At 41.5% G+C, this 24,618-nt stretch overlaps 2 protein-coding genes across 2 annotated transcripts; both read right to left on the bottom strand.

Annotated features, from left to right (window-relative positions):
• Positions 1-548: 548 nt before the first annotated feature.
• Positions 549-15,645, bottom strand: LOC127361916 (segment polarity protein dishevelled homolog DVL-3). Its single transcript, XM_051397080.1, has 15 exons — positions 15,025-15,645; positions 13,297-13,366; positions 10,408-10,523; positions 9,623-9,729; positions 9,267-9,402; positions 8,095-8,185; positions 7,870-7,939; positions 7,477-7,616; positions 6,813-6,889; positions 6,615-6,682; positions 6,320-6,469; positions 4,055-4,186; positions 3,480-3,647; positions 3,121-3,324; positions 549-1,836 (listed from the first exon to the last, which is right to left on the bottom strand). The coding sequence occupies exons 1-15, from the start codon at positions 15,183-15,185 to the stop codon at positions 1,478-1,480; spliced, it is 2,049 nt and encodes a 682-aa protein (XP_051253040.1). The 5' UTR covers positions 15,186-15,645; the 3' UTR covers positions 549-1,477.
• A 1,104-nt stretch (positions 15,646-16,749) lies between these two features.
• On the bottom strand, positions 16,750-23,695 carry copb2 (COPI coat complex subunit beta 2). Its single transcript, XM_051397067.1, has 22 exons — positions 23,556-23,695; positions 22,951-23,088; positions 22,677-22,763; positions 22,259-22,385; positions 21,971-22,119; positions 21,559-21,705; positions 21,176-21,275; positions 20,931-21,073; positions 20,599-20,798; positions 20,353-20,463; positions 20,160-20,248; positions 19,957-20,063; positions 19,697-19,840; positions 19,466-19,596; positions 19,027-19,234; positions 18,656-18,766; positions 18,332-18,546; positions 18,105-18,243; positions 17,797-17,934; positions 17,625-17,702; positions 17,300-17,434; positions 16,750-17,212 (listed from the first exon to the last, which is right to left on the bottom strand). Exons 1-22 carry the CDS (start codon positions 23,556-23,558, stop codon positions 17,117-17,119), a joined length of 2,796 nt encoding a protein of 931 aa, XP_051253027.1. The 5' UTR covers positions 23,559-23,695; the 3' UTR covers positions 16,750-17,116.
• Between the last annotated feature and the right edge of the window lie 923 nt (positions 23,696-24,618).

Below are 24,618 nucleotides of genomic sequence, written 5' to 3'. Positions count from 1 at the left end.
TGTTGGCATGTATCCAACTTACTTCATAAATGTTCTTGAGTAATATAGTGGTATTTCTTTTTAGCTGCAGAGGCAGATAGTTGCTTTTAAACTTCCACATTCAGTGAATGGGATCAAGACAACTAATTTCCGTGTATGCAAACAGGAAATGTTTGTCCTTTAAACTAATGGTTGTGTGGGTGGTCTTATTTTATTCTGTCCTGTGGAGTCCATCTGATTCGACTCTTTTTTTTGGTCCAGGTTGAATCAAATCGCCTCTCTACAGGAGCTCCCCCCCTTTTAACCACAGGGAACATTTTGCAAAGGGTCATTCAGTTTGGAGGCGAATCTAAGTGTACACAGGCTGATCTCATGCACACACACCCACAGCCCACACACACTCATCTGTGCACCAGATAGCCTAACCTTCACATTCCCGAGTTTGGACTGTCTGGCATCCACCCCCTTTTAATGCAAATATGAGCTCAGGTACCATGGAACACACACACACACACACACACACACACACACACACAACACAAACACAAACATAACACAAAGCAGCAAAGTTAAGTCATAAAACTATATTTATAAATAAAAAGACATTTTTTTTCTTGATAAAAGAGTAGTGTGAAAGACATGGTAAGAAATTTTTTTTCCACTATACATTATCACAACACAGAGTCTTAAAATGCTCTGGTTAACAGATGAAAATGCAGCTGAGTAGTGTAAAAATGACTCTTGAAGCTGGATGCTCATGTTAAGCGTTGAAAAATGAATCTAGTTGTGACCAACTACGTATATAATAAAACAAATTCATTCTTACAGTAAGAAGGACTGCAATTCTCTTGCACTACATACACATTTTTCCATTTCTTTCTCTCTTAAGTCAAGCAAACATTTAAAAAGTCTGAATAAGGTTAACAGTTAGTGTTCATGTCAGCTTTCTTTCAGGGTTTTTTTTTTTTTCCGTTAGAGGTCAGGGGGAACTGAAAGTACAGAAGGAGGGAAGAGGCTTCTTTCAGTTTTGGCGTGAACACGGGTGGGGGAGGACAGAGAATTTTAGATAAGGAAGGCAGAGAGGAGGGAAGAGTGAAGAGAACAAATGAAAAACATCCATGTAAAAAAAGGGCTGAGTCATCTTCCCCAGCTGTCCGTTTCCACTGCCTCGCCTCCCTCCCCCCCTCTCCTTCTCTTTGTCCTCATGCAAACTCTTCCCCACTGAGGAGCGGAAACTGAGAGAGGCGCTTTGGTTCCATCTTGAGCGAGGGGGTTTCTTCACTGAAGAAAGTATGACCACTACTACAAGGAAGAAAAGCACAAGAGAGGAGGAACATTTTCTCTCAGCATACACAACAGGGGTGGGTTCCATTTCTGATTTCAGGAGAGTGGAATCAAGGTCTTGGGTTACAGCTTTTGCAATCTTCCCTCCCTCCGGTCCCATCATGCTGTCCTCCTCAGCCCAATCTGCTACTTCGTTATCAGCCAACAACTTGCGTTACATCACATCAACAAAGAACTCTCCGGCATTGCCCACCGCCAGGCGCAGAGACTGGCGTGAGGCAGTGAGCTCAGGTGGCACGGAGGCGAGCTCTCTGCCCGGTGGGGCGCCAGGTGCAGCTGTAGACAGATGTGGGGGCTGGGGGGGCAGGCCAGGGGGACCATAGACAAGGCCAGGACCATATGCGATTGAGTGAGAGTTGGCACTGCGGTGGCTGACAGAGCTACGGATGCTTCGCTCACTAGGGGGAGCCACCGAGCGCTCGCTTGGAGCTCGGTGGCTCCTGACCTCAGTTTCACTGCCGCTGCCGCCGGACTTCCTACCCTCGTTCTTACTGCAGTTAGAACCACTGCTTCCTGTAGACAGAGTACAAGAGACAATGATTAATAGTGAAATACACACATTACATTTTTTACATTTAAATCTAAATGTGACCTACATGAGCCACTCACTCCCATCTGGGCGTCAGTGAAGTAACGCAGGCAGTACTGACCCAGTTTGTGGGAGACTCTCAGGAGAGCTGCATGACTAATGCAGACATGGTCACTGAGCATTCACTGCCTTTCACAGCAAAGCTTAGCTATTACTGAAGGCAATTACATGTTTTCATTTTATTACCACAAATAGCTTGCTTGCTTTTGAGGCAAATTCTTCAGTTTCTGCTTTTAAAAAGCTTTCTGACATTTTGAGAAGCAAACTCACAGACAGATTGTGAGTGTGTGAGATTGCATGTTTTAGATATGTCTAGTTCTGGGACTAGCTTACCACCAACTTTAAAATGAATAAAATACACATAACTAATATAAAACTTAACGTGTAACCTGAAGACACTATTCAGCAATAAATCCAGTGGTAGTGTGCAACCACAAAATGAGGACAGGATGTCTGAGATGTTTTGTGCAGTCAGTGTGCCCAGCTGTTGTTGGTCAGTAAATATCTCCATTGCGTAAGCAAACTGCTCCTAAAACCACAATGTCTGGTTTTCTATTTCTACACGTTAAATACACAAAATAAAAACATGCAAATAAGGTAGCTTTGGAGCTGTTCGACGGGATGTTTTTCTAAGCTGTTTCCGTCAAGTCTTTAAAGTAAGCTCATTTGAACATGCTATAACTGTATACAAAGTGTGGAGATAATATGTATGTTGATATTCTTATCTGGCTTTGGGTAAGACAGCAAACAGGCTGTCAAACCCCAAAATGATGGTGTATACCTCTGAGCAAAATGACCCTTCAGCCAAAACCTCTCTGAATTTCTTTTTCAAGTTTCTGTAGGCTTGAAAAAGAGGTTGTTAAAGGTGTGTAGTTTCTTCACAAGATATAAACCACTGTTTCTAACATGAATTCTTATCAGTTACAAAGTTTCTAATTAATGTTTTACTGTTTCTGTGTTGCTCTTGAGTAACAGCAAAAGTATCACATTTTGGTGCAGGATACAGATGGATAATGGAGAAAAGGAATCTGCAGCCATTGGAGAAGTTTCTATGAGCATTTTGATGCTTCTTCCACCATGAAAATGTCTTATCATCAAAAGTTGTTGTTACTGACATGAATTCAAGGTCTCTACTGCTGCGGTTTTTGTGAAGAACACTCGACTGTTGGTGGCGCTGAACACACACAGTATGTTGTAACTATACTCACCACTGTGCTGACTTCCTGCACTGCCTGCGCCTGGTCCACCATGGAAGGGCTGTGGCAGGTCATATGGGTGTGGAATAGGGAACTGGTAGGGCAGGGCCATGGGCCAGGGGGCTGCCCCAGGATGGGGCAGAGGAGGGAGAGTGTCCTGATCTGAGGCACCTCCGCTAGAACCATCGTGGTCATGGAGAGACAGGTGGGTCATGTCTGAGGGAGATAAAAGAAAGAACTGATTTAGACTCCCACAGTAACACCACGTTTGTAGACAGTTTGTCTTGCTTTACTCTACAGCTGACTGTATAGACATTGGGGGAAGCACAGATACTATATTATATAACATATATCACAGCAGATTAACTTACTGCCACAGAGGTCTCCAAAGATATAGTAACACTGTTCAGAGAAGGTGATCTTGTTGACAGTGTGTCGGATGTAGCCGGCCTTCAGCAGGTTGCTGGCATATTTACGGGCTTCTCTGCGATCTGAGAACCCTTCCACATGATGGAAGAGCCAGTCCACCACATCAGAACCTGACGACACAAACACAGACACATCTTAGGTACTGGACATGTGAATTTTACAGTTTTATCACGTTCTATAACTCTTTGATATAGACTAACATCCATATTTATTTATGTGACATTTTTCAGAAACTGATCAACAACAAACCCAAATATCTTTTACAGAATGAAACAAAGGAAATACTACTGCTATGATGTGCAACTTGGAGCAATACAGAAAAACTACATTAATCGATTATTGAGATTATTATTATTCATTTCTCACAATGAAAATTTTCACAAATGACAAATCAAACAATCAACAACATACAAGGCATCATTTCAGCCACATTACTGACACACAACAGAGATGGGAGTGCATGCTGATGAATGAAACAACAAATGCTGGACCACACTCTATGCTTTCACGGACATACCAATAAAGGCGTTAGCGATGGTAATCTTGAGCCACATCCTGTCCCGCACCTCCAGACCTGACTCTGGGCAGGCCATGGCCTTAGCAACGGTTGCCATATCACTGTGGATGGAGAGGTGGAAGTCATCGAATCCTGGGAAAGATCAGAGGACACACATACATTTTACCATGGGAGCTAAACCATATGATCCTGTCAGGGTTCAAATGGTTTGTGTCGGATCCGTCTCACATCTGACTTTTTTATCCCCACTGAATCCGTTCAAAAGGACAAATAATCTTGCAATTGTTTTGTTTGGTTTCCTACAAATTCAATGAAAGCACAGCTGAGTGCTGTTACTGTATCTAGACAACTCCAAAAGTGTTGGTCTGTTTTGGAATTTGCCTCGAATAACATTTGGTTTCCTGTGGTCTGGGCTGCAATTTGACCCCCGTTCTGTCTTGATCATGAATCAAACTGGATTAGGCTGGATTTTTGTTTGAATTGGACTACAACAGAGCGGGTCTTGTCAAAACCCCAACAAAACCCTAATCATATTGAATTAAATGTTCCCCTAGAATACTATTATACTGTTACACTTCATCTCACTAACGTTCACTGCATTCCTACATAATATGTTTTTAGAAAGTGTTTAGTGTTCCTCAACCTGTATAATGTACCTCTGCTTCAATCAGTGATTTCCCTTATTTCAAAGAAAAAATTTCTTTTCAGTTTGCAATAACTTATTAAGAAGCAGAAGTGAATTAATAAATGTTTTTCTAATCTTCTAAGAGGAAACATAATTTAAAACTTATTTAGTACCTGAGAAATAATTTTTTGTACCTCTACTTTAAAACAACCAGTGTATGGGATTTAGTGGCATGCAGCGGTGAGGTTTCACATTACAACTAAAGCTCACCTCACCCTCGCCTTCCAAGCATGTAGGAGAAACTATGAGAGAGCCAGTATTTGTTCTGTCTGTTCTGGGCTACTGTAAAGTACCTGCTCCCTTTGTAGATAAAAACGTCTCATTCTTAGGTAACAATAAAAATATTTCTACATTTTCTACATTATACACTAATTAAAAAATACCCATGAATATGATTTCATTTCTGCCAAAAGATCCTCCTAAAGGTTCCACAGCAGACCTTTAAATGCTTTCAGCATTTGCAAACACAATAATACTTGTTTTTCTCACATAGACTCGCCTTCACTGACGTTTCAACATGAAGCTTTGCAGCTGTGCACATAACAGTCAAAGCCTTTATGCAAAACTCAAGCCTTTTAAGTTTTTGGCTGCATTGCATTATGTAATGTTGAGGTTTTTAATCAAAGGAGAAATGGTTGAACAGATCTTGCCCATGATAGATTTGACCCTGTATTATCATTGAACACTCAAGGAAAATAGTGAGCATGGAAAGAAGCCATTGGTCTGATTGTGAGGCAGTGATATTTAAGGTTACCTTTTTTTTTTACAACGCCACTGTAGCTGCACTTGAAATAACCCCTGGCAAGAATACGATTCGCCAATTATCCAAAGTATATGAAAAATGCACCATTAAACCATAAATTGCAGCCAGAAATGCAAGATGTAACAGTATTATTTTTTACAGTGTTTAAATGATTTAGACTTTTTTCAGTGATCACATGAAATTTATGTTCCGTCTGAGAGGGAAAATCTACACAAATGTGAATCACATCAATTTGGTTAAGAAAGTGTGTTGAGAGAAGAAAGACTGTTCTCCAGAAAGAAAGAAAAAACACCACTGTCTTTCCAAAGATTACAGGGAAGATGAGAGTTGTGAGTTATGGCTTAGTTTTGACAAGAGTTATTGAGCAGATGGAAGTTGTGAGGCCGAACACAGTAAAAGCTGGAACAGAGAGTAGTCACAGGAATGCAGTGAGAGGGCAGGGCCACACTTAACACTCAGATTTACTGAGGAAGATACTGAATTTACTGCATTTTTGGAGGTTGGAGAGTTTGGGCTCCAAATTGAGAGCTGAACGTTCAAAAGGTGAAATCCTGGGGGACTCACCTCATCATAGTATAAACAGTCAAATTAATCAAAAGTACTCTAACAAGTAGGTTCTCTGATAGAGAGGAAGAGAGGGACAGTAAAACAAAGAAGTACTTTGCAAATACAAAAAGGGGGGAAGAATGCGAGCAAAAATTCTTATCGTGACAAAAGAAAAGTGAAGAGAAAACTGTTTCTAAGAGTTAAGGTCGGCTGTGAGATGTTTTAAATAACTGCGCCATAACAGAAAGCTGCAGAGGGTGATGTGACTCACGTTCAGTCTCAGGGATAGAGCTGCTGATGGAGGAGCTGGTGGAGGTGACGGTGCTCATGGAGGGGCTCATGCCATACGCAGGGTATACCCCAGTCATGGCCGCAGTGTGAGACACCCACGCAGCGGGGTCAATGGGTCGGATCGGCTCACCTGTTGAATCAAACGTACGGTACGCAGTTAGAGCTGATGACATTACTTGAGTAACACATATCAAAACAGATGGCTCTGCATGTATTTGCAGGTATGCATCTTACTGACATTAAAAGGACAAAAGGGACAAGAGTCAAACACTCACTCCTAGGCAGAGCGAAGCAGCTCCGAGGGTTTGGGTCCCAACACTTGGCCACTGTCAGGGTAATGGGTCTGGTAACAAACAGAGAGACAAATAACACTTTCAGCTTCAACCTTGTTTTGTACCTGTGTTTTATGGAAGAAAATCTTTATTTATTGCTGTTAAAGAATATGCATGTATGTATTAATGTGTGCTGCTTACCCCGGCTTGTGCACAATGTCCCGCAGCACTCGAACTGCATCATCATTACTCATGTTCTCGAAGTTTATGTCATTCACCTACAGGGATACAAGTTAAAGAAAGAAAATAATTAAACAATCTCTCAGGTTGTAAAAATATATATTTGAGCAAAAATACAATTCATTATGACAATAAAGCATTGGCACTAAGCTGCTGTATTCCTACAAAAGTATAAACCTTTTTCAGACCTAGTTATTTGAATAAATCCCATCACACAAAGCTATTAGTGGGGTTGACAGTGTTAAACATGGCAAACCATACTCAAATTTAGAAGTGGGTTTTCAACAAATAATGGCAATGGGAAATGATCATTAGATCCATAAAGACAACTAACTGAGACATCACATTGGAATACAATACATTTTGTAGAAATCTTCAATTATAGTTGATCATAGTATATACATATTTTTTCAAATGATTTTAAAGAAGGCCATCTAAATGAAAACCCCTTCAATTGGTCTGAAGTCATTTCATTGGCAGGTGCTGGCAGTAAACCAAGGATCGACCTACACACACATGCAAACTTACTTTGCTAGTCCACGTCCCAGTTATGCATAGATACACATGTTTTATCCTTTGTGTATGTCTCTCTCTCTCCTTCTTACAAACACATACAGACACACACCTGCAACAGCATGTCCCCGGGCTCTATGCGTCCATCTGCAGCCACAGCTCCTCCCTTCATGATCGAGCCGATGTAGATTCCACCATCTCCCCTCTCATTACTCTGACCCACAATGCTGATGCCCAAGAAGTTGTACTTTTCTGAAGAGGAAAGGAACACACATGTATCCAAGAGTTAAGTGAGGCAATGGTAAAGACAGAAAAGATGACGATCTGCATCAATATGGAACAAACTGATTATATCTGCATAATTTCCAGTCTGGTGAAAGGAATTTTTGAACTTGGGCTCAGTATGTGATAAGGAGGCTTTATTAAGAAGTCTATTTATTATTAAGTCTATACATCCCAACAAACCAAACTGCATTCTGTGTGCAGTTTGCACCTGGCCACTTACCCATGTTGAGAGTGACAGTGATGATGTTCAGAGACATGGTGGAGTCTGTGATGCTGCTGAATGACGAAGACTGGAAGGAAGAATGATACAAAATTTGGAAAGGAAATAAGTATGAATAAATAGTATTAAGGAAGGACACAAAAGTCACAAACTGGAACACAATTTTAATAAAGAAGTTTGAGGCTGATTTGCAGTCCTGTACATGCAAGGTGTGTATGACCTCACCCTGTCCATGTTGGAGGCCTTAGGTTTTCGTCGGCGACGGCGGTGTCGTCTCATTAGGCGAGAGGAGCTCTGCTCAGTGGAGCTGCTAAATCTAAGTACAAGAAAAGAATAAAAGCATATATGTTAGAAACTATACACCACAGTGGTGTAGTGCATGGTATACACAAGTTTATGGAGTATACCCACTTATTTTCAGTCGGCACTGGGTATACCCATTTTTAAATCCCCTTTGATGTGCATCATTCAGTAATGTTTTGTGAGCTGAATTTATTTTTCCTAGGATGGAAAAGGCATAACATACATGTCCAACTTTTGTGAGTGGATGGAGTAAATAGGGAAGGAACATAAGGAATGCTTCACTAAAATTCATAATTATGTAGTTGTCTCACCCATCTGTGAGCCAGTACTGATACTGCAAAATCTGCACTTCTTCTGTGGCTAATGCTGATTTTATAATGATCCTTTCTCCCAGTAGTCAAGCAGCACAGGTTAAGTGACAATGTGAAAATACTACTGACCCATTTCTGGGTACGCTTAACATGAAAGAGTAGTCTTGCCACTGCTTGTAACACAAGGTGTGTATCCTTTTCTAGATGGGCTGCTTTAAAAACAAATTGCGGCATAAATGAGTATACCCATTTATCCAAGTACCACTACACCATGTACACAAATATGTAAATTATGTAACATATAAACTAAAAAACAAATAGTTATTGCTAAATGTCTGCTTGACTAAAGAAATTATACCATATAAATTAATTATCAGAAAAATGTATACCTGATGTAAGCTTAAAAACCACGACAGATGATGTCATAAATAAAAACACCTGTTGACACCAATACCCAGATGTTTTGCTGTGGTACAGGGAAACTCATACACTGATATAGGTTTTATCCAGATCCTTTAAGAGCTGAATCAACAGGAAAAACAATCTTGGCAGATACCAGAAGACTGAGAACAGCAGAGTCTCTAAAGTGGGTTGCAGATATTTCTACGTCTCCTGGTGGAGGACCCGGGGGGTAACCACAAAAACCACCAGACAATTAGATTGCACTAATCTCTGCCAAGACCCATCAACTGCAATACCAGATGTATTCCTCAAGCCAAAATCCTGTTCTCATTGGGAACTTCCCTTATGAAGAAAAAGATGAAGAGCTACAGGATATCTGACCTGCTGGTTGCGTCATCATCCTCTGAATCAAAGCAGGAAGTAGACTCCAGCTCGCTGCTCATGAAGGACGAGCAGCTGTCGTACTCTGCGCCCCCACGTCCCATTCCCTTCGATGAGTAGCCGTTCTGTCTTCCACCTGCAGTGGGACAGCATTACGATCAGGATGACACATGTATGCACAAGGCGTGTGTGTGTGTGTGTGTGTGTGTGTGTGTGTGTGTGTGTGTGTGTGTGAAGAAAATAACTACAGTAAGTAAACAACATTGGCGAGTTGTGAATATATGGTGGAAATAAAACTGATACAGACAGTACAATGAGAAAAACAAAATCACAATGCAGCAAACATCTTTTCTGACCCTGGTCGTTAGTGTGTTTCCGCCGCGGCCTCTCCCTCCTTTGCGACACCATGGAGCCAGTCTCTGTGTCATTGTCCAAACTGTCCCGACCGCTTGCTGCTTTCCCACTTCAGAGACGGCAGAGAAGTCAGAGTTAGTGTTAAAAAGAGATACACATTGATATCAAAGCAGGAAACCTCCCTTCACAGCCACTAAAACAAAAGTTTATATTAATTGCTTAGAATCACTTCACAAACTTGTAGAGTATAAAGCCTTCTCTGGCTCCGTTAGTTGAGGTTGAACTCTTTAGTTGAATATTTGGCAGGAATTGCACTTGTTGTCTTGGTTGACTTATTTCAGAGTTTCTTTTTCATTACTATCATGTGTCTTATACACACACCTTACACTTTTATCCAATCTGCACTTACAAATGAGAAAACTTGCTTTGACTATACTAGATTCTTTTTCACAAATATATTAAAGAATTAAAATTAAAACAAAAATGTCTGATTCATTTTGCAGAATGAAGTTAACCTAATGATACACGGGTAGAAGAAGAAAAAAGATAGATTTAGTTTCCTCCTAGACAGTCACAAGGTGTCATACTTTTCCCCATTCAATTTGCTGTTTCCTCTGTTTCTGCACTTATTAGGAAACACAGAAGGACTCATTCATTACACATGCACAGAGCCAAACACAAAGTACGCATGGCATCTCTCTCTTTAACTAACACAAACACTCACACAGAATCTCCTTATTGCAGACTACAAGAAAAACACCACAAAGTCTTTTCTGAATATACTGACTGATAAGAAGGTGGTCTTGAGTCTCCGATGCCCCCGGTCCTCTCCAAAGGGGGTGCCGCCTCTAAACTATCTGCCACTGAGCCTGCATCTGTGTGGGCCCCGTCTCCAGACACCAACTGTCAACAGACAGAGAATCAGGTCAGTCAGAGGGACGAGACAAACACTCATGAGGGAAGAATACACTGAAAGACACAGAACAAGTGGGCAGCAGACCCACGTCAGAGCACTACTGTGTTTACACTACACCATAGCCAATGGCTGGGTGGTATCTGCTGTTTTAATGTCACTGCTTAAAGGCTTACCAGCATTTAGGGGCTACAATGACTCATTAAACGTAAAAAATAATTTGTCTGTAATACCCTGCTGAAAGAAAAGCTATACAAAAGCACCTGTGGATTCAAAAAGTTGTGAAAGAGAGCATGTGCCAAGACTTGCGATTTGTCTACCTGACAGTGCTGCCCATGTTGCCCAAGTTACCAAAGTGTGGGAAAAAGTGTTATCCAATGGACCATGACTGTGTTTTTAGGGGATATTATATGACTGGTAAATTTCAAATACTGGGCTGTTTACATTTCCATGTTTTTTTCCCCTTTTATTTTCAGCACATTCCAGTGAACATAAGTCCTGTTCACTCAAGATCTTTCTGTTCCAATCTTCCATGGATCTCGATGGATCTTGGATGTTGTCCATATTAGATATGAAGCATGTACTTGCATGATTTGGATGCAAAAGCAAGTTTAAAAGCTAACATGAAAACTGTCCCACTATTAGCAGCTGTAGAGTAGCTAAAATTTGTCATAGCTGGGATATTCAGCACCTTTTCAACAAGTACACTGTATCTGTTGTTTAATCGGATAAAAATACAGCTGTTTGAACTAAAGTCCAATGCAAAGAATCTGGTTCAATTTCATTTTATACAGCTGAAGAGTGACAGGAAAGGAGTGAGAAAGAGGGAATGACATGGAGCAAAGGGCCACAGATCGGATTCTAACCCTGGGCTGCTGCAGCAAGAACTCAGCCTTAGTACACGGGGCGCCAGCTCTACCAGGTGAGCACTCTGGGCGCCACAGGCTGTTCATTTTTATGTTTCTAGAATCACATTTCATGTTGGCATCACATCTATCAAGTTAATCACAGTGTTTTCTCCCTAGTGGTCAGCAGTACCATACACTAGGGCTGTTTAACTAACATTTATTTTCATTAATGATTAGGACTATAAAAAAAAAAAAAAGAGAGAAAAGTGCCCATAATGTCTTCAAATGTCTTTTTTTCATGTGACCAGAAAAGATCTTAAACTAAAACTGAAAAAAAAAAAAACACAAATTGAAAAATCCATGAGCAACTAGAATGACTCAGTTCAGTTTCTGGGATGACGGGAAATTTCTGATTAGTGTCTCTGCGTGAGTAAGAGAGAAAGTGCGAAAGACACATACTGTATGGAGAGTAGGGGAGAAAGAGACTTGGAATTAAAGAAAACTGACAAAAATGTGGGTTCCATAAGAGTTTCGTGAGGAGTAAAATATGGCCTAACAAAAGAAAAAAAAGAGGAGTAAAACTATTTTGTGCTGCAACTGAGCAAATAACAAAATAAAAGGTAGACAGATAACAGAATAAGGAGTATTACTAATTTTGTTTAGCCTTTTATGCAGTTTACACCTATATTCTGTGTTTGTACTGTTTTAGTTTCAGTTGACAAGGAGGCTACTTGTGTGTGCAGAAAGAAGAGAAGTGTATTTACAGCAGCACAGTTGAGGTGCACCAAGATAATGTGTAAATAATAGCGTGTGATAGACCAAATCTGGTAGTCAGCTGACAATAAAGTACTGCCTGCTGGCCTGTTGTGATGAACGTGAGTATTGCGAGCCAAGCCCTCGGACCCCAGAGAACAATCAATCAGGTCATTGAAACAACAGATGAATGGTGGAGACAAACAAATGGACGTAGTGTAACAGAGATAACATTTCAATGTACGTGGAACATTTCAACAGCCCCCGAGAGATAACAAACAGATTCAAACACACACACACACACACACACACACACACACACACACACACACACACACACACACACACACACACACACACACACACAAAGAGAGGGACTGGCTTTGAACCACAGCCAAATGAACCTCCACAGTCTGATGAAAATGACCACAACAGACAACCGCACCAGGACGAGCGCGCTGGATTATACACGCACATCTAGTGATAACACTGTGTTGATGACTCTGAAATAAAACCTATAATTATAACCACACTGCGCTAAATTAACCAAATGCATCAGCCTTTCGCATCAAGACACAGAAAAGTCTTTCTCTCAACTTTATTCTCCCCACCCTGTGAGATTCAATCTTCTTGTTAGATGACATGCAGTGAGGCTCTTTGTTATGGGGTATTTTCCTCCTATCCTGTGATTTCACTTGCTCTTAATCCAATTTCTATGTCGAGAAGAGAGGAAGGGAGGCTGTGCACCGGCACCAGATGTCTCTTGTGTTGTGGAGACAGAAGAATTACTGCTTAGACCCTCCAAATGAGATACTACATGAAAGTATGTGTGTATGTGTGGTGTTTGGTAACTAGCATGTGCAAAGACAAAAATACTTAAACAGCACAGCTCATTTTCTTAAAAAGTGCTTCAAAACACAAGAGCAGGGTGTTTGCATGTGTATGTGGCTCCTAGGATCATTATGTGATAATGACATTATCACAGACGCAGGGGGCCTCTCCCTAGAGACAGAGTATGGTTGTGGTCACTGGTCAACAGATGGGAATCATTGTTATACATACATGCACGCACGCAGTTGCCACACAGCCACTTGCCCACACAAATACAGTGAACACAGACAAACAAATCAGAAAACTACTCCAGGATGTATTTTGAACCTACCCATGACACCACACGTCCATTAAAACAGGGCAGCTTAGCGTTGTCGTCAGATATTTCCTCCTTTACCACCCTGTAAAGAGAACAAAGCTCTGTTTCAGTAAACCTTTACCAACACAAAAGCACTCTCAGGGCAATAAAACATGCATTTAGAGTCAGTGGAGATACCTCCATCAGTCGGGACAGACACTGACAACTGGGACAACCAATGCTGACTTAATAGTACACTTACTACCCTATTTTTTACACACACATACTACTGTGTATTACAACATAACTCAATGTAAATTAGGAACCAGTTAAATTTTGCATGCCAGATCTTTCAATCAGGATTTTACAGTGTAGCACTGTTAAACACAATCCCAGAATATCAGGGTGGACAGCCAACACCACTGCATGTCAGAGACTTCCCACACAGACATGGAAAATGTCATAAATACATTTGTTCAGGTGATATATAAAAATGAGTCTATAGTGTTTGTCTTTACATCAAAGGCTGCTAAAAAGGAAAGCTCTTAGCTCTGAAATCAACAAGAGGCATGTAAAGATTTCCTGGGCAAACAAGGTTTCGCCTGAACATTTTCAACCAATTCAAATGTGTGAATATTCAGCAAACCTTTCCACTCACTGAATGATTGCCAAGAATCAGATGGCACCTCAAATTCACCTTGCCAAACAGTCCAGAGGGCAAATCAGCCTCAGACTACTTGAGGGGGCAACATTAACTGTGCCTTTCAGACAGGAAGGAATAGTAATGGTGAGTGAGACTTTCTTTAAGAGTCTGGGCAAATATGCGCACCAGAGCTATTCCAGTTTGGCAGGTTGCTCACCCTACACCACAGCTCGGAGTAAAGGTTTCAGTAGTTTATTTACAGAATATACCTCCACTCTTCACAACATGAATAGCTGTAGGTTCTTTCCAAAAATGTCTTTCCCACTTGCAAATGTTAAGAAGTTGCTGCCCCACCCTGGTTTGAGTTTAGCCAAAAACAACTTCGGAAACCTGGCTGAAATGTTTAAAAAACAGTCCATTTCCCCCCCTTCTTTTTCTTCTTTACCTCTGTGGAGGGCACTGTCTGGAGGAACATAAAACGTCTACTTTTCCAGCTATGTTTTAACACAAAAGGACACGCTCATAAAGCTGCCAGAGTGATGAACAGGACATTCTTGTGTCCAACTCTGCATTCCTCGGGCTAATAGACAACAACAGCAGGGGCCTGCTGGACTCACAGACTAACTCAAACTCTCCGTTTACATTCTGACATTAGCCTGCTAGCTAGAAACATACCATACATTAGCTACACAGCAACTGACAGTACCAACCGTCAATAACTGCTGTCAACTACTCTACTTCCCACTTTCATCTAAAATAGGTTTAAAATGCCATTCGGGACTTTGGCGAGTGTTTGTGAAAGTGCCAAATACCAAACTTGGTCAGACAAAGTCAAGGCACAAGACGCATAAGCTAGTCCCAGAAGCAATGTAAACAAACGGGTCGGGGACGCTGAACAGACCCGCTAACGCTGCGAGCTCGTCGCTAGCAGCTAACAAAGGAACAGCAATGGACGTAGCTAGCTAATGATCGACAGCCAGGTAACGTTATAACTGATGACAAGCCAGCCGGAGGAGGTATGAACTAAGTTAATGTCAATCTAGCGGCACTAACGCGGAGAAAGCCCGGGGCTGTTGTGTCGATTCCGTGTTAAACACAATAAACGCGTTAACAGTTACCCGAAGTCATCGTCCATAGATTTGAAGAAGAATTTGTAATTTGGTTTCTTGAGGACATTTTTGAAGTCTGCCAGAGTGACTTTGTCCGCCGGCACCGACAGTTTCACCAGATACGGTGTCTCCTGGTCGTCGAGGTGGTAGATAATTTTGGTCTCCCCCATCTCGGACTGCGGCTAAGGCGAGGCAGGCAGGGTGCATCAAGCCGAGGGCCTGGCAGGCTCCCTCTCGGGCCCCGACTCCCCGTGGCGCTGGCGGCGGTGTGCCGTGGTCCTCCCGGCTCTCCCTGGCTGACCAACACGCTGCGTAGTCCTGGTTCTCTCTTCTCTACGCCAGCTCGCTGATGTTACGCCTGCCTTTCTATTAAAAAAAAAAAAGCACCTTGCTCCTCCACAAAGCGTCCTAACACGGTCCGAAGATTGAATCGCGTTACTTTCCGTTTGTATCAAACGTCCAATATGCCGCCGAAAGCTTAGAAATAACTGGAGAAAAACAGTTTGAAAAAGCAGGAGAGGTAAACAATCGTCAAGAGTCGGTTTTCTCTTCTCGCTAGCTGCCAAGCTCGGCACTTTGTTGCACACGAAACTGCACAAAATCGTCCAAGCCTGTCTCAGAGGGGCGCCACCCACAGGAGAGGAGGAGAGTGACAGCTTTACTGCTGCAGTGAATGAGTCAACAGAGGCGGACGAAAAAAGAAGGGCATTAGGCCCCTGCAGCTAGAGGGGGGCACCCACATTAGGGATGTGAAATCATTAGGATGTGGGATTAATGGTTCAAAGGTTTGAAAATAGAAACTTTACCCTGATGGTAATGTCTGAGGAAAAGTCATCAGGTCACCAAAATCATATGTACACATTATCTTCACATATACAGCCTATTTCAGTTTATTCCTCATAGGATTTGGGTTTAAGATTCTTAAGATTATTTTATTAAACCCAATACTTAAACTTACTTTAAAGTAATAACTACAAGCAAAATGTAAATGTCCTTATGCATTTTAAATGGCACTGTAATCAAACCAAGTGGTGACCTCAGGCTGTCTGATGAACCAGTTGCATGTGATGGGGCCTCAATTTGTAGAAAATCATGATGCATTTACAATGACACAGTTCCAAACGCTGGCTAAGATTAAAACTAACTATTTTATTTTGTTATTCATATTTGAACTACTACCCCTCTAATGAAAACAAGGCAGGAAACTATTAACCATTTAACCTTAGAAGCCAACCAGTTTTCTAGCATGTAGGGCAGCCTCTATGGCACTGCATAACACTTTCTCCACTGGAAGGGCGCTCTTACCACATTCTGTAACACTGGGCCACTGTAGAGGGCACTTTATGGTGTTTTATCTCTTTAGGGCCATCTAAGATCTTACTGGCTGTAGGAAGGGATTAACTGTAAAAGGACATAACCTATTTTAAAGCATATTCTTCTTCATGTTTGTTTTCCCCAAGTCAGAACATGTACTTTATCTGTCATCATATCATAGCTTATTTTGACATGTGGGACATACAAATTACACAAACTGACTAATTAATGGTTCACCCCCAAATTACCACTTGAGCACATTTACACCATATGTGCTTCACATTAAGATGGATGGTATAGTACTAGTGATATGTTAAAACATTTATTCCACTTCAGTTCAGCTTCTCTCGCTGTATATATGTATACTGTATCACAGTATCACTGTTTAAGGTCTAGTATTAATCACTCTCACGTCAAATGTGAATATGTACAGCAACCTCAGTTTATTGGACTGAAAGAATTTAGATTTTCCATTACAGACAACACAAAGCGAAGAGTAAATATAACATTGCTTAATGGACAGTTAGTGAACGCTCCTCAAACAATCGATACATGGTGTACAAAATGGAGATTCTGAAATAGACATGATCTGCCTACTTTTCTTCTGAGAATAAAACATTATCCATATCACCATCTACTTGAATTCTGTCACTCCAGTAGGCGGACATGACAATATAATATTTTTACGTACAAATACAAAAAGGGGGGAAAGGGGGTTTGGTCTCTTTCTCTTTCTTTTTTAAATAAGCTCTGAAGAGTGCTGGGCAGCAGAGTGGTCAAGCAGGTCTCAATCATCCAGAAAGTCATCATCAAGGTTTACGTCTGTGGTGTCAATGTCATCCAGCTCCATGTTGTCCAGGTCCACCTCGAGCTCCTCCAGAGTCTACACACAAAGGAGAATGACTTTTTAGAATTATTATGGTATTATTATAACACTATAATCGAAGGATAAAGACAGAAGAAGTCCGACCTTATCTTTTTGTGACTCTGAGAATTCCTCCTCCTCTTCGTCCACTTTTGTAGGAGCAGCAGGTTCAGGCAGTGAAGACATTACAGCTGCTGCAGCAACAGGAGCTGCTGCCACCGACTCCTCACTATCCTGCGTCTGCCAAAATAAATACATTTGAATATTACTGAGTTCCTCTTATTTCTATTAAACCCTTTGTAAAATCCTGTTATTACAGATTACAGAAGGTGCAGAGGGTAAACAAAGGGGGTCAGATGCAACTAGCAAATCGTAATTAATATAAGATCAAAGTTTGCTCAACGGAAAATGTCAGATACTGCAGACAAACCTTGGAGACGGAAGGAATGAAGGTTCCTTTTGGCTCGTATCCCTGAGCCTCCTCAAGTATATTCCTATCTTCATTGAGCTGAAAAATGTTAAGAGCTTGTTAAAATACAGTAGAGAGGATTGAGACAATAGTGTAGAAACACAACTGCCTTATTTGTCAATTTTCAACTCACTGTGACAAGAGGATAATCTTTGGCAGGCCTAGTGGTACCCAGACAGGTCTCTCGAAGGTAATGCTCAGCTGCAAAGGCTTCTTTCAGCCCCGGGAACAGATTCTCATACTCTGTAGGGTCTGCTAGGGACTCAGCCGCCTGTAACGAAGATTCAGTACAACATGTCATGATCAACAGGAAATATCCAGATATTAAAACTCTTTTATTCTCTTTTTTAAAAAGGCAACATTTTTCTTAATCTTAGCTTTTCCACAAATTATCTGCTGTAGCAATGTTGTTTCTAATAAAGAAAAATCCTGAAAACTAACCTTCTGGTTGACCTTGGCCAGGTTCTCCCTCCACAATTTGACCACACGGGACACCTGACTGGGCAAGTAGGTGCGAGCCAGGAAGGCAGCTTCAGGTAGTCGGTTTGTCCTGATCAGAAGCTCCAAACACTGATCCAGTCTGGAGAAAAGATGACATGTAGAAAATTACATTTCCTTATTTGCCCACCAATGTCACCACCTTTCAGTCTCATTCTTCTGGTACTCACTTCCCCTGCAGGAAGTAGGTCATGAAGGCCACATTGTTCTTGCCGTCCCTTTCTGCCCCCTCAGCCAACTTGCCCACCATAGTGGCATTACCGGAGGCTGTGGCAAGGAGGAGCAGGCCGCCGTAATCCTGGGCGTGGTGCAGGCACTCCTGGGCCAGGCCGAATTGGCACTTACTGATCGCCAGCTCAGCTAGCTGCTTCCACTTCTGTTCCGACTGCAGGGGTTAGAATGAGAAATGTACCGTGAGCCTCTCTGTATGGCAATGTTTTAACAAGGGGAAAAGATTTGATATGCCATAGAGTTTGGTGTGTGAATGTTCGTACCTCTGCCTCCACAGCCAGCTGATAGGCGATCTTCAACTCTCCCAACTGCAGCGCCAGTTCAAACCTGTGCTCTGGGTCTGTGGACACAGCCAGCGCCTGCTGCTTGAAACCCTGAAGAGACACAGAGACAAAACCCATCATTCTACAAGTGTACACCCCTTTGGGATTAAAAAAAAACATTATAATTTAGAATGTCATCTGCTATCACTGAGTGCCCCTGCATGACTCTAACATAAAATTCTAGTGATGACATTATGTTTCAGTTTCAAGTCCTACCTGTTGAGTCTCGTACAAAAAACATGCAGCACCTGTATCTTTTCTGTTTTAGAAGTTGAAATAAACTGACAGGCTGCAATTAAATAAAAAATTACCTGTTTCTCCAGGAAATGTGCCACCCTGGTCCGCTGCTCTTTAGGAATGGTGGGTAGCACCTTGTCAGCCATTCCAAAGTCCCTCCTCATCACGGCAGTCTGGTACTCCAGGACGGAGACCAGCAGGGAGTAGCTGACAATGTTGAGCTCCTTGTCTCCCAGGTACAGACGGTCATCTTTTGGTATGTAACCCAGCAGATACATGGTTCTGAAGCGAGAGAAGGCAGGAAGTGGAAAAGATGCAGCATCCATCACAGCATTCAAAACATTTAGAGCTTAGCGGCTGTTTTTCTACACTTCATATGCAACTATGAAGGGTTTAGTTTTTGTTATTATTATTAAGAGCATAGACTTTACATGTTGTTTGAGAGATACACACAGCGTTCAAAGTCTTTAAACATACCCACTTAAATTCAAGCTAAACTATCTATTTTTGTACCTGTCCAGATGAGCAATTGTGACGATCTCTCCTCCTACATAGTAGTTGAGTCTGTTCACAGAGCTGGTGTAGATGAAGCAGTCTCCTACCCAAAGACCAGTCTTCACAATCTCCTGGATCTCTCCCTGGACCTGGACACAAAAATACAAAGATGATGAATGTAAAGCACAGTTTTAAAAAAAAGAAAAAGAAAAATTAATTAAAACGGGATGTGTATGCATCTACACCCACCTCGAAGGCATCTTCAATACCATCTTCGGTCACTCCTTCATTGTTCTCTTGAGAGGAAGCTACTTTATCCGCCATATAACGCAGAATGAAGAAGGACTCCTCTGTAGCGATGCAGACCAGTTCACCAGAGTCTGACCAGAAGATCTGGACAAATTATGAAAGAGTTATTAAAATTACTGGCCACAGCCACAGTTGTGTGTATAACCAAATAATTTGGTTATACACACTGCCAGAGACTACATTTAGTAATACAGTCTTACGTGTTTGGGCTGGATCTCAATGCGGCGGACCAGCTCTGTGTTCTCCCAGTCATAAAATGCCAGGCCATTCACTGACCTCACTCCAAGCAAGAAACCTCCATAGATCCCTGCAGGGAAGAATGGGAACACATCGAGTGAGGAAGACGGTGGGAACTATCCACTTCCAAAGCCACCATACTACTATACAGCAATGTTCAACTTACCTTCAGCTCCAAAGTCGGGCTTAAAAGATTTCTTTTCTTTGAAATTTTTGAAGATTTTGACGATACTGTTGCTCTCTCTGATGGCATATCTGTAATGTAAAAAAAAAAAAAAAAAAAGCAGTTAACTCTCATCTCTCTGGTACAGAGGTATAGTGCAGAGAAGTATCTCATCTATTTCAAACATCATACTTACTCAGAGGAGTCATGTGCCCAGGCAAACTCCTGCGCTGAGCCAAAGCTCTTGTTCCTCAAAGCCATTGCAGTATAGATGATGTACTCTCCATCTCCGCACACCACAACAAACCTAGGGCACAAAAAAAATGCACAAATGAGTAACAGGGATTTTATTATAAATGTATCTCTAATCTGGCTACTAAAGACAAACAGTAGTTGTGCTCATGTCTGTTTCTGTCTAAACTAATCAAAGGGCCTGTGGTACCTTCCATTAGGGTTATGCTGGATGGTTTGGGGGTAAATTTCACAGCTGCCCATGTCTTTGACAGCCAATGGCAGTCTCTCTCCATCCTTGATCTCAGCGTCACCCATGGCCTTCAGGTTGGCTTGCTGTATTTCACTGTGTTTAGCCCAGATGATCTTCCCGTTAGAGTCCATAGACATGGCCGGCTCCTCCCGCCCCACCTCCATAGCAGAAAAAGACAAAGCAGAAAGACAAGAAGAGAAAGAAAAGACAACTTAGTTTTGGATACTTTTCATAATGACAATTTTTTTTCAGTCAAATATAATTTTCAAGGACTCTTTGGTTCTGTTCACCTTGATAATGATGCTGCCTTCATCGTAGCCCAGCGCCACATTGTTGGAGCCCCTGAGGCCGCACACGCACCACACTCTCTCCATACCATAGTTCAGAGTGCTCTCCAGGCGGTAAGTGCTTGAGTGCCATATACGCACGGTGCCTACAGGGGGAGGAGGTAATGTTGCATAAAGCAACGATCAATGAGACCATAAGAAGATGCGTTTGTGTATATTGGTGGAGATTTAGTGGGATTCCTGCTCACCATCCTCTGATCCAGTGATGATGATGGGCAGCTCTGGATGGAAGCTGACACAAGAGACGTTCTGGGCGTGGCCCTCCAGAGTCTGAACACAGGTCTTGTTCTACAACACAGACAGAAAGATAGTTGAAACATTTAAATATAGACACAATGCTTAAGGATTCTCACATAAAGGATTTAGCAGATCAATGAAGAACACAATCTTTTTAGAACTATCAGTTCCTTTAGTATGCTATAATCTTTGATTTAATCTTTAAACTTAATGTAACAAAAGACTATCTTTCAGCAGGAAATTAGCCTGTGCCTGGCTTAAGTACTTGTTAGTTCCATGATCAGTGTTTTGTTGCTTACTCTCACCTTCCTAAGAGAATGAAAAGGTTTCTAACCTGGTAGTCCCAGATCTTGACTTGGCGGTCATCAGCCCCTGAGATTAGGTAGGGCTTGTCTCCTCCACTGTAGTAGTCAATGCAATTCACTCCTTTCTCGTGACCCTCCAACGTGAAATTGGGAGATGAAGAGCCTAGCTGCCAAACCTGAAACAAACCAGAGGAGGTGATAGAGAATTACTGAACTGTACTTCTGAGACTATAACTATATGATTATGACATTATATTATATATATATATGTGTGTGTGTGTGTGTGTGTGTGTGAGAAGGTAAGGTGTGTAATGTAAGACTTAGCTTTATGTATAGTCATTAAAGAAGCTGTATTAGGATCTGGGTGTCCCACAGCACTCACCCAATGACAAGATAAAATTAGCAGCAGTAAAAGGGACAACAGCAACAGCAAGTCTCTACCTTAATAGTCCTGTCCAGGGAGGCACTGGCAAACTGATTATTGTCCTTGGGGTTGATGACAATCTGCATGACATAGTGAGTGTGACCCTCAAACACTTGGCTGCATGACCACTTCTTCTCCCAGTCCCACAGTTTGATCAACATGTCATCTACACAGAAACAGAAATACATGAAGGCATGTGTGCACACAAAAATACATGTGTGTTTGAGGACACCAGTGTAAAGATACATTTAAGTTGTGTGATGATTAAAGTCTAGTATCAAAACACCATGGCTTTACAAGCATACCACTGCTGGTGAGGATGTACGGCTGGGTTGGATGGACAGCAATGCAGCGGATGTAGTCAGAGTGGGCCTCAAACATATGGACCCGCTCTAAGGTGTTGTAGTTGAACACACGGATCTGCATGTCATCCTGCACGGGGAGAGAAAAGGGAGAAAACATTATTATTATCATTGATTATTGAATATGATTATTAGCTGAACACACAGCTCAGAAAATAAGAAAAACGTATAGAAAGATAATCAGACATAAAGCCTAATTGTTAACACTGCTCAAGATTTTACTACACATACCTACATAACCACACCAAGTTAAACACATTTAAGCTCATACTCTCTTTATACAACTAGTTTGCAAAATAAATGTCACAGATGACACCGGTCAGGGTGGTAATCCCAACACAAACAACTGGTTGTAACTCACTGCTCCAGTGATGACCCAGTTCTTCCTTGCCACAAACTTAGAAGCTCTGACAGGAAGGTCACATACTTCAAAGGTCTTGACCAGAGTCTGGGGAAAAAAAGAAAGAACATTGCTGACATGGTTATGGTTTGCAGCATCATCACTACTTTCAGGTGTCCGTCAAATCAGTCATTGATTATAAAGTGCCGTATTCTAGCATAAATGTTTGGCTATCAGTCTTTATATACTGTCTAGTGCAACTTCGTATTGGTGGTCCATTGATTTGTGATCATACCTGTGTTTCGTGGTTCCACACACAGACACTGCCGTTGTACAGACTGGCCAGCATCCATGGCTCAGTTGGGTGAAGGTCCACACTCTTCACTCGGTCTGACCTGGCTGTCAGCCTCCGCTTAATGTCCAGCCTCAGAGGCTGAAAGGACAGAGGACATCAGTGTCTTTTCCTATGCGGTTCAAACTCTCAGTGTAAGTTGCTTTTTATGGGCATTTAACAATTTAGTAGACCTCTGTAGCGTCAAAGGTAAAAACCCGGAATAAAAGGACAGGCAGTACAGTAACCGTTAGCATGCTAACACTGAGCCTCATACATTTCAGAGGTTCCAATAATCCTATACTTACACGACCTATAATATTTAAATCGACAACTGACTCAAAACAACTGTAAGCACATACAAAGGTTACAGGTTACAGGCAGCCTTGGTTAGAAATGTTAAACAGCAGTTAGCTACAAGCTCTCATGCTAACTCAAGCTAGTTAGCCGCTAAGCTATTCACAAGGATGCATTATTATTTGACACTGCTTAATTCTTCTTTAAAAAATTAATCAGGTGACATGTACGGAAACAAAACATGCCGGTAACCACTTTTAAATGTCTCTTACCATGTTTTATCCCGTCGTTGTCGCAATAAGATCAGATAAATGTGTTGTGAACAATTGCAATCCGGGTCCAAATGTTGCGATTTCAGTGAACAGAGCACTGGATACTGACGTGGAAGTTCCTGTAACTCAATCTCGCGAGAGTTGCGCGGTGGAAGTGGTGACGTGACACGGTCAGCTGTGTTAGGTGCTGTGCTGCCACGGTGACAGGAGCAGCAAACATTATGCACTTTGTCTTCTTGTCCCTGGTTGTATGAGTTCAAACACCATTATACCAAGATATTGTCAGATTACTTATTCGCACTATTTCATACGTGTCTGAGATTTATTGAGCAATAAATAGTTAACTATCAAATAGTTCATAGTTAAATGAAAATAAATGTATACATGAATGAGTTGATTTAATTCAACTATATAGAGGTGTTAAGGACACTGGGATGACCTTGGAAACTGTGCCAGGCGTGTTTTTGTAGCAATGTATATCCTACATACAGTAGTTCATTTGTAAATATTGAGTAAAATGTTACAACATAAAATAGGACTTTAGACGATATATTATAGTAACAGTAAAATGTTGCAATAACATTTTAAGAAAATCCCTAGTGAGAAACTGAGCTGACTGGACACACACAACCAAAAAACAGCATAGGCCTACACATGCACTGAATATTAACTGTGAGGCATCAAAGTAGAATCGGCCTGATTGGAAAATAGCTGTCAGTCATTACTTTACAAAACAACTACGTACACCCTCAAGAGCACAGTCAAACTAATCCTAGCGAGGGAAGAGGGATGGGAATAATTTATAATAATAAACAACCATCTACCAGCTATTTTCCAAGCCAACCATCGCATTATGCTGCATAGTGATGAAATATATTAAAAACACTTTGCACATGGTTGCATCAACTTTTCCAGAGAAGTGGAAGAGGTTTAGATTTGATGTTATTGTTATATGTTGTCATTTCATCACAACTCCAACATACTACCAAATTTTTCCAGCAGATGGCGGTTTAAGCATTGCTTTAGAAAATACCTAACTTTTTACCCAACGGTAGGAAGTGTT

The sequence above is a fragment of the Dicentrarchus labrax genome, unplaced genomic scaffold (genome assembly GCF_905237075.1).
Source record: "Dicentrarchus labrax unplaced genomic scaffold, dlabrax2021, whole genome shotgun sequence".
Classification (NCBI taxonomy): domain Eukaryota; kingdom Metazoa; phylum Chordata; class Actinopteri; family Moronidae; genus Dicentrarchus; species Dicentrarchus labrax.
Note: the sequence above shows the minus strand (reverse complement) of the source record. Positions and strands in the feature narration are given on the sequence as shown.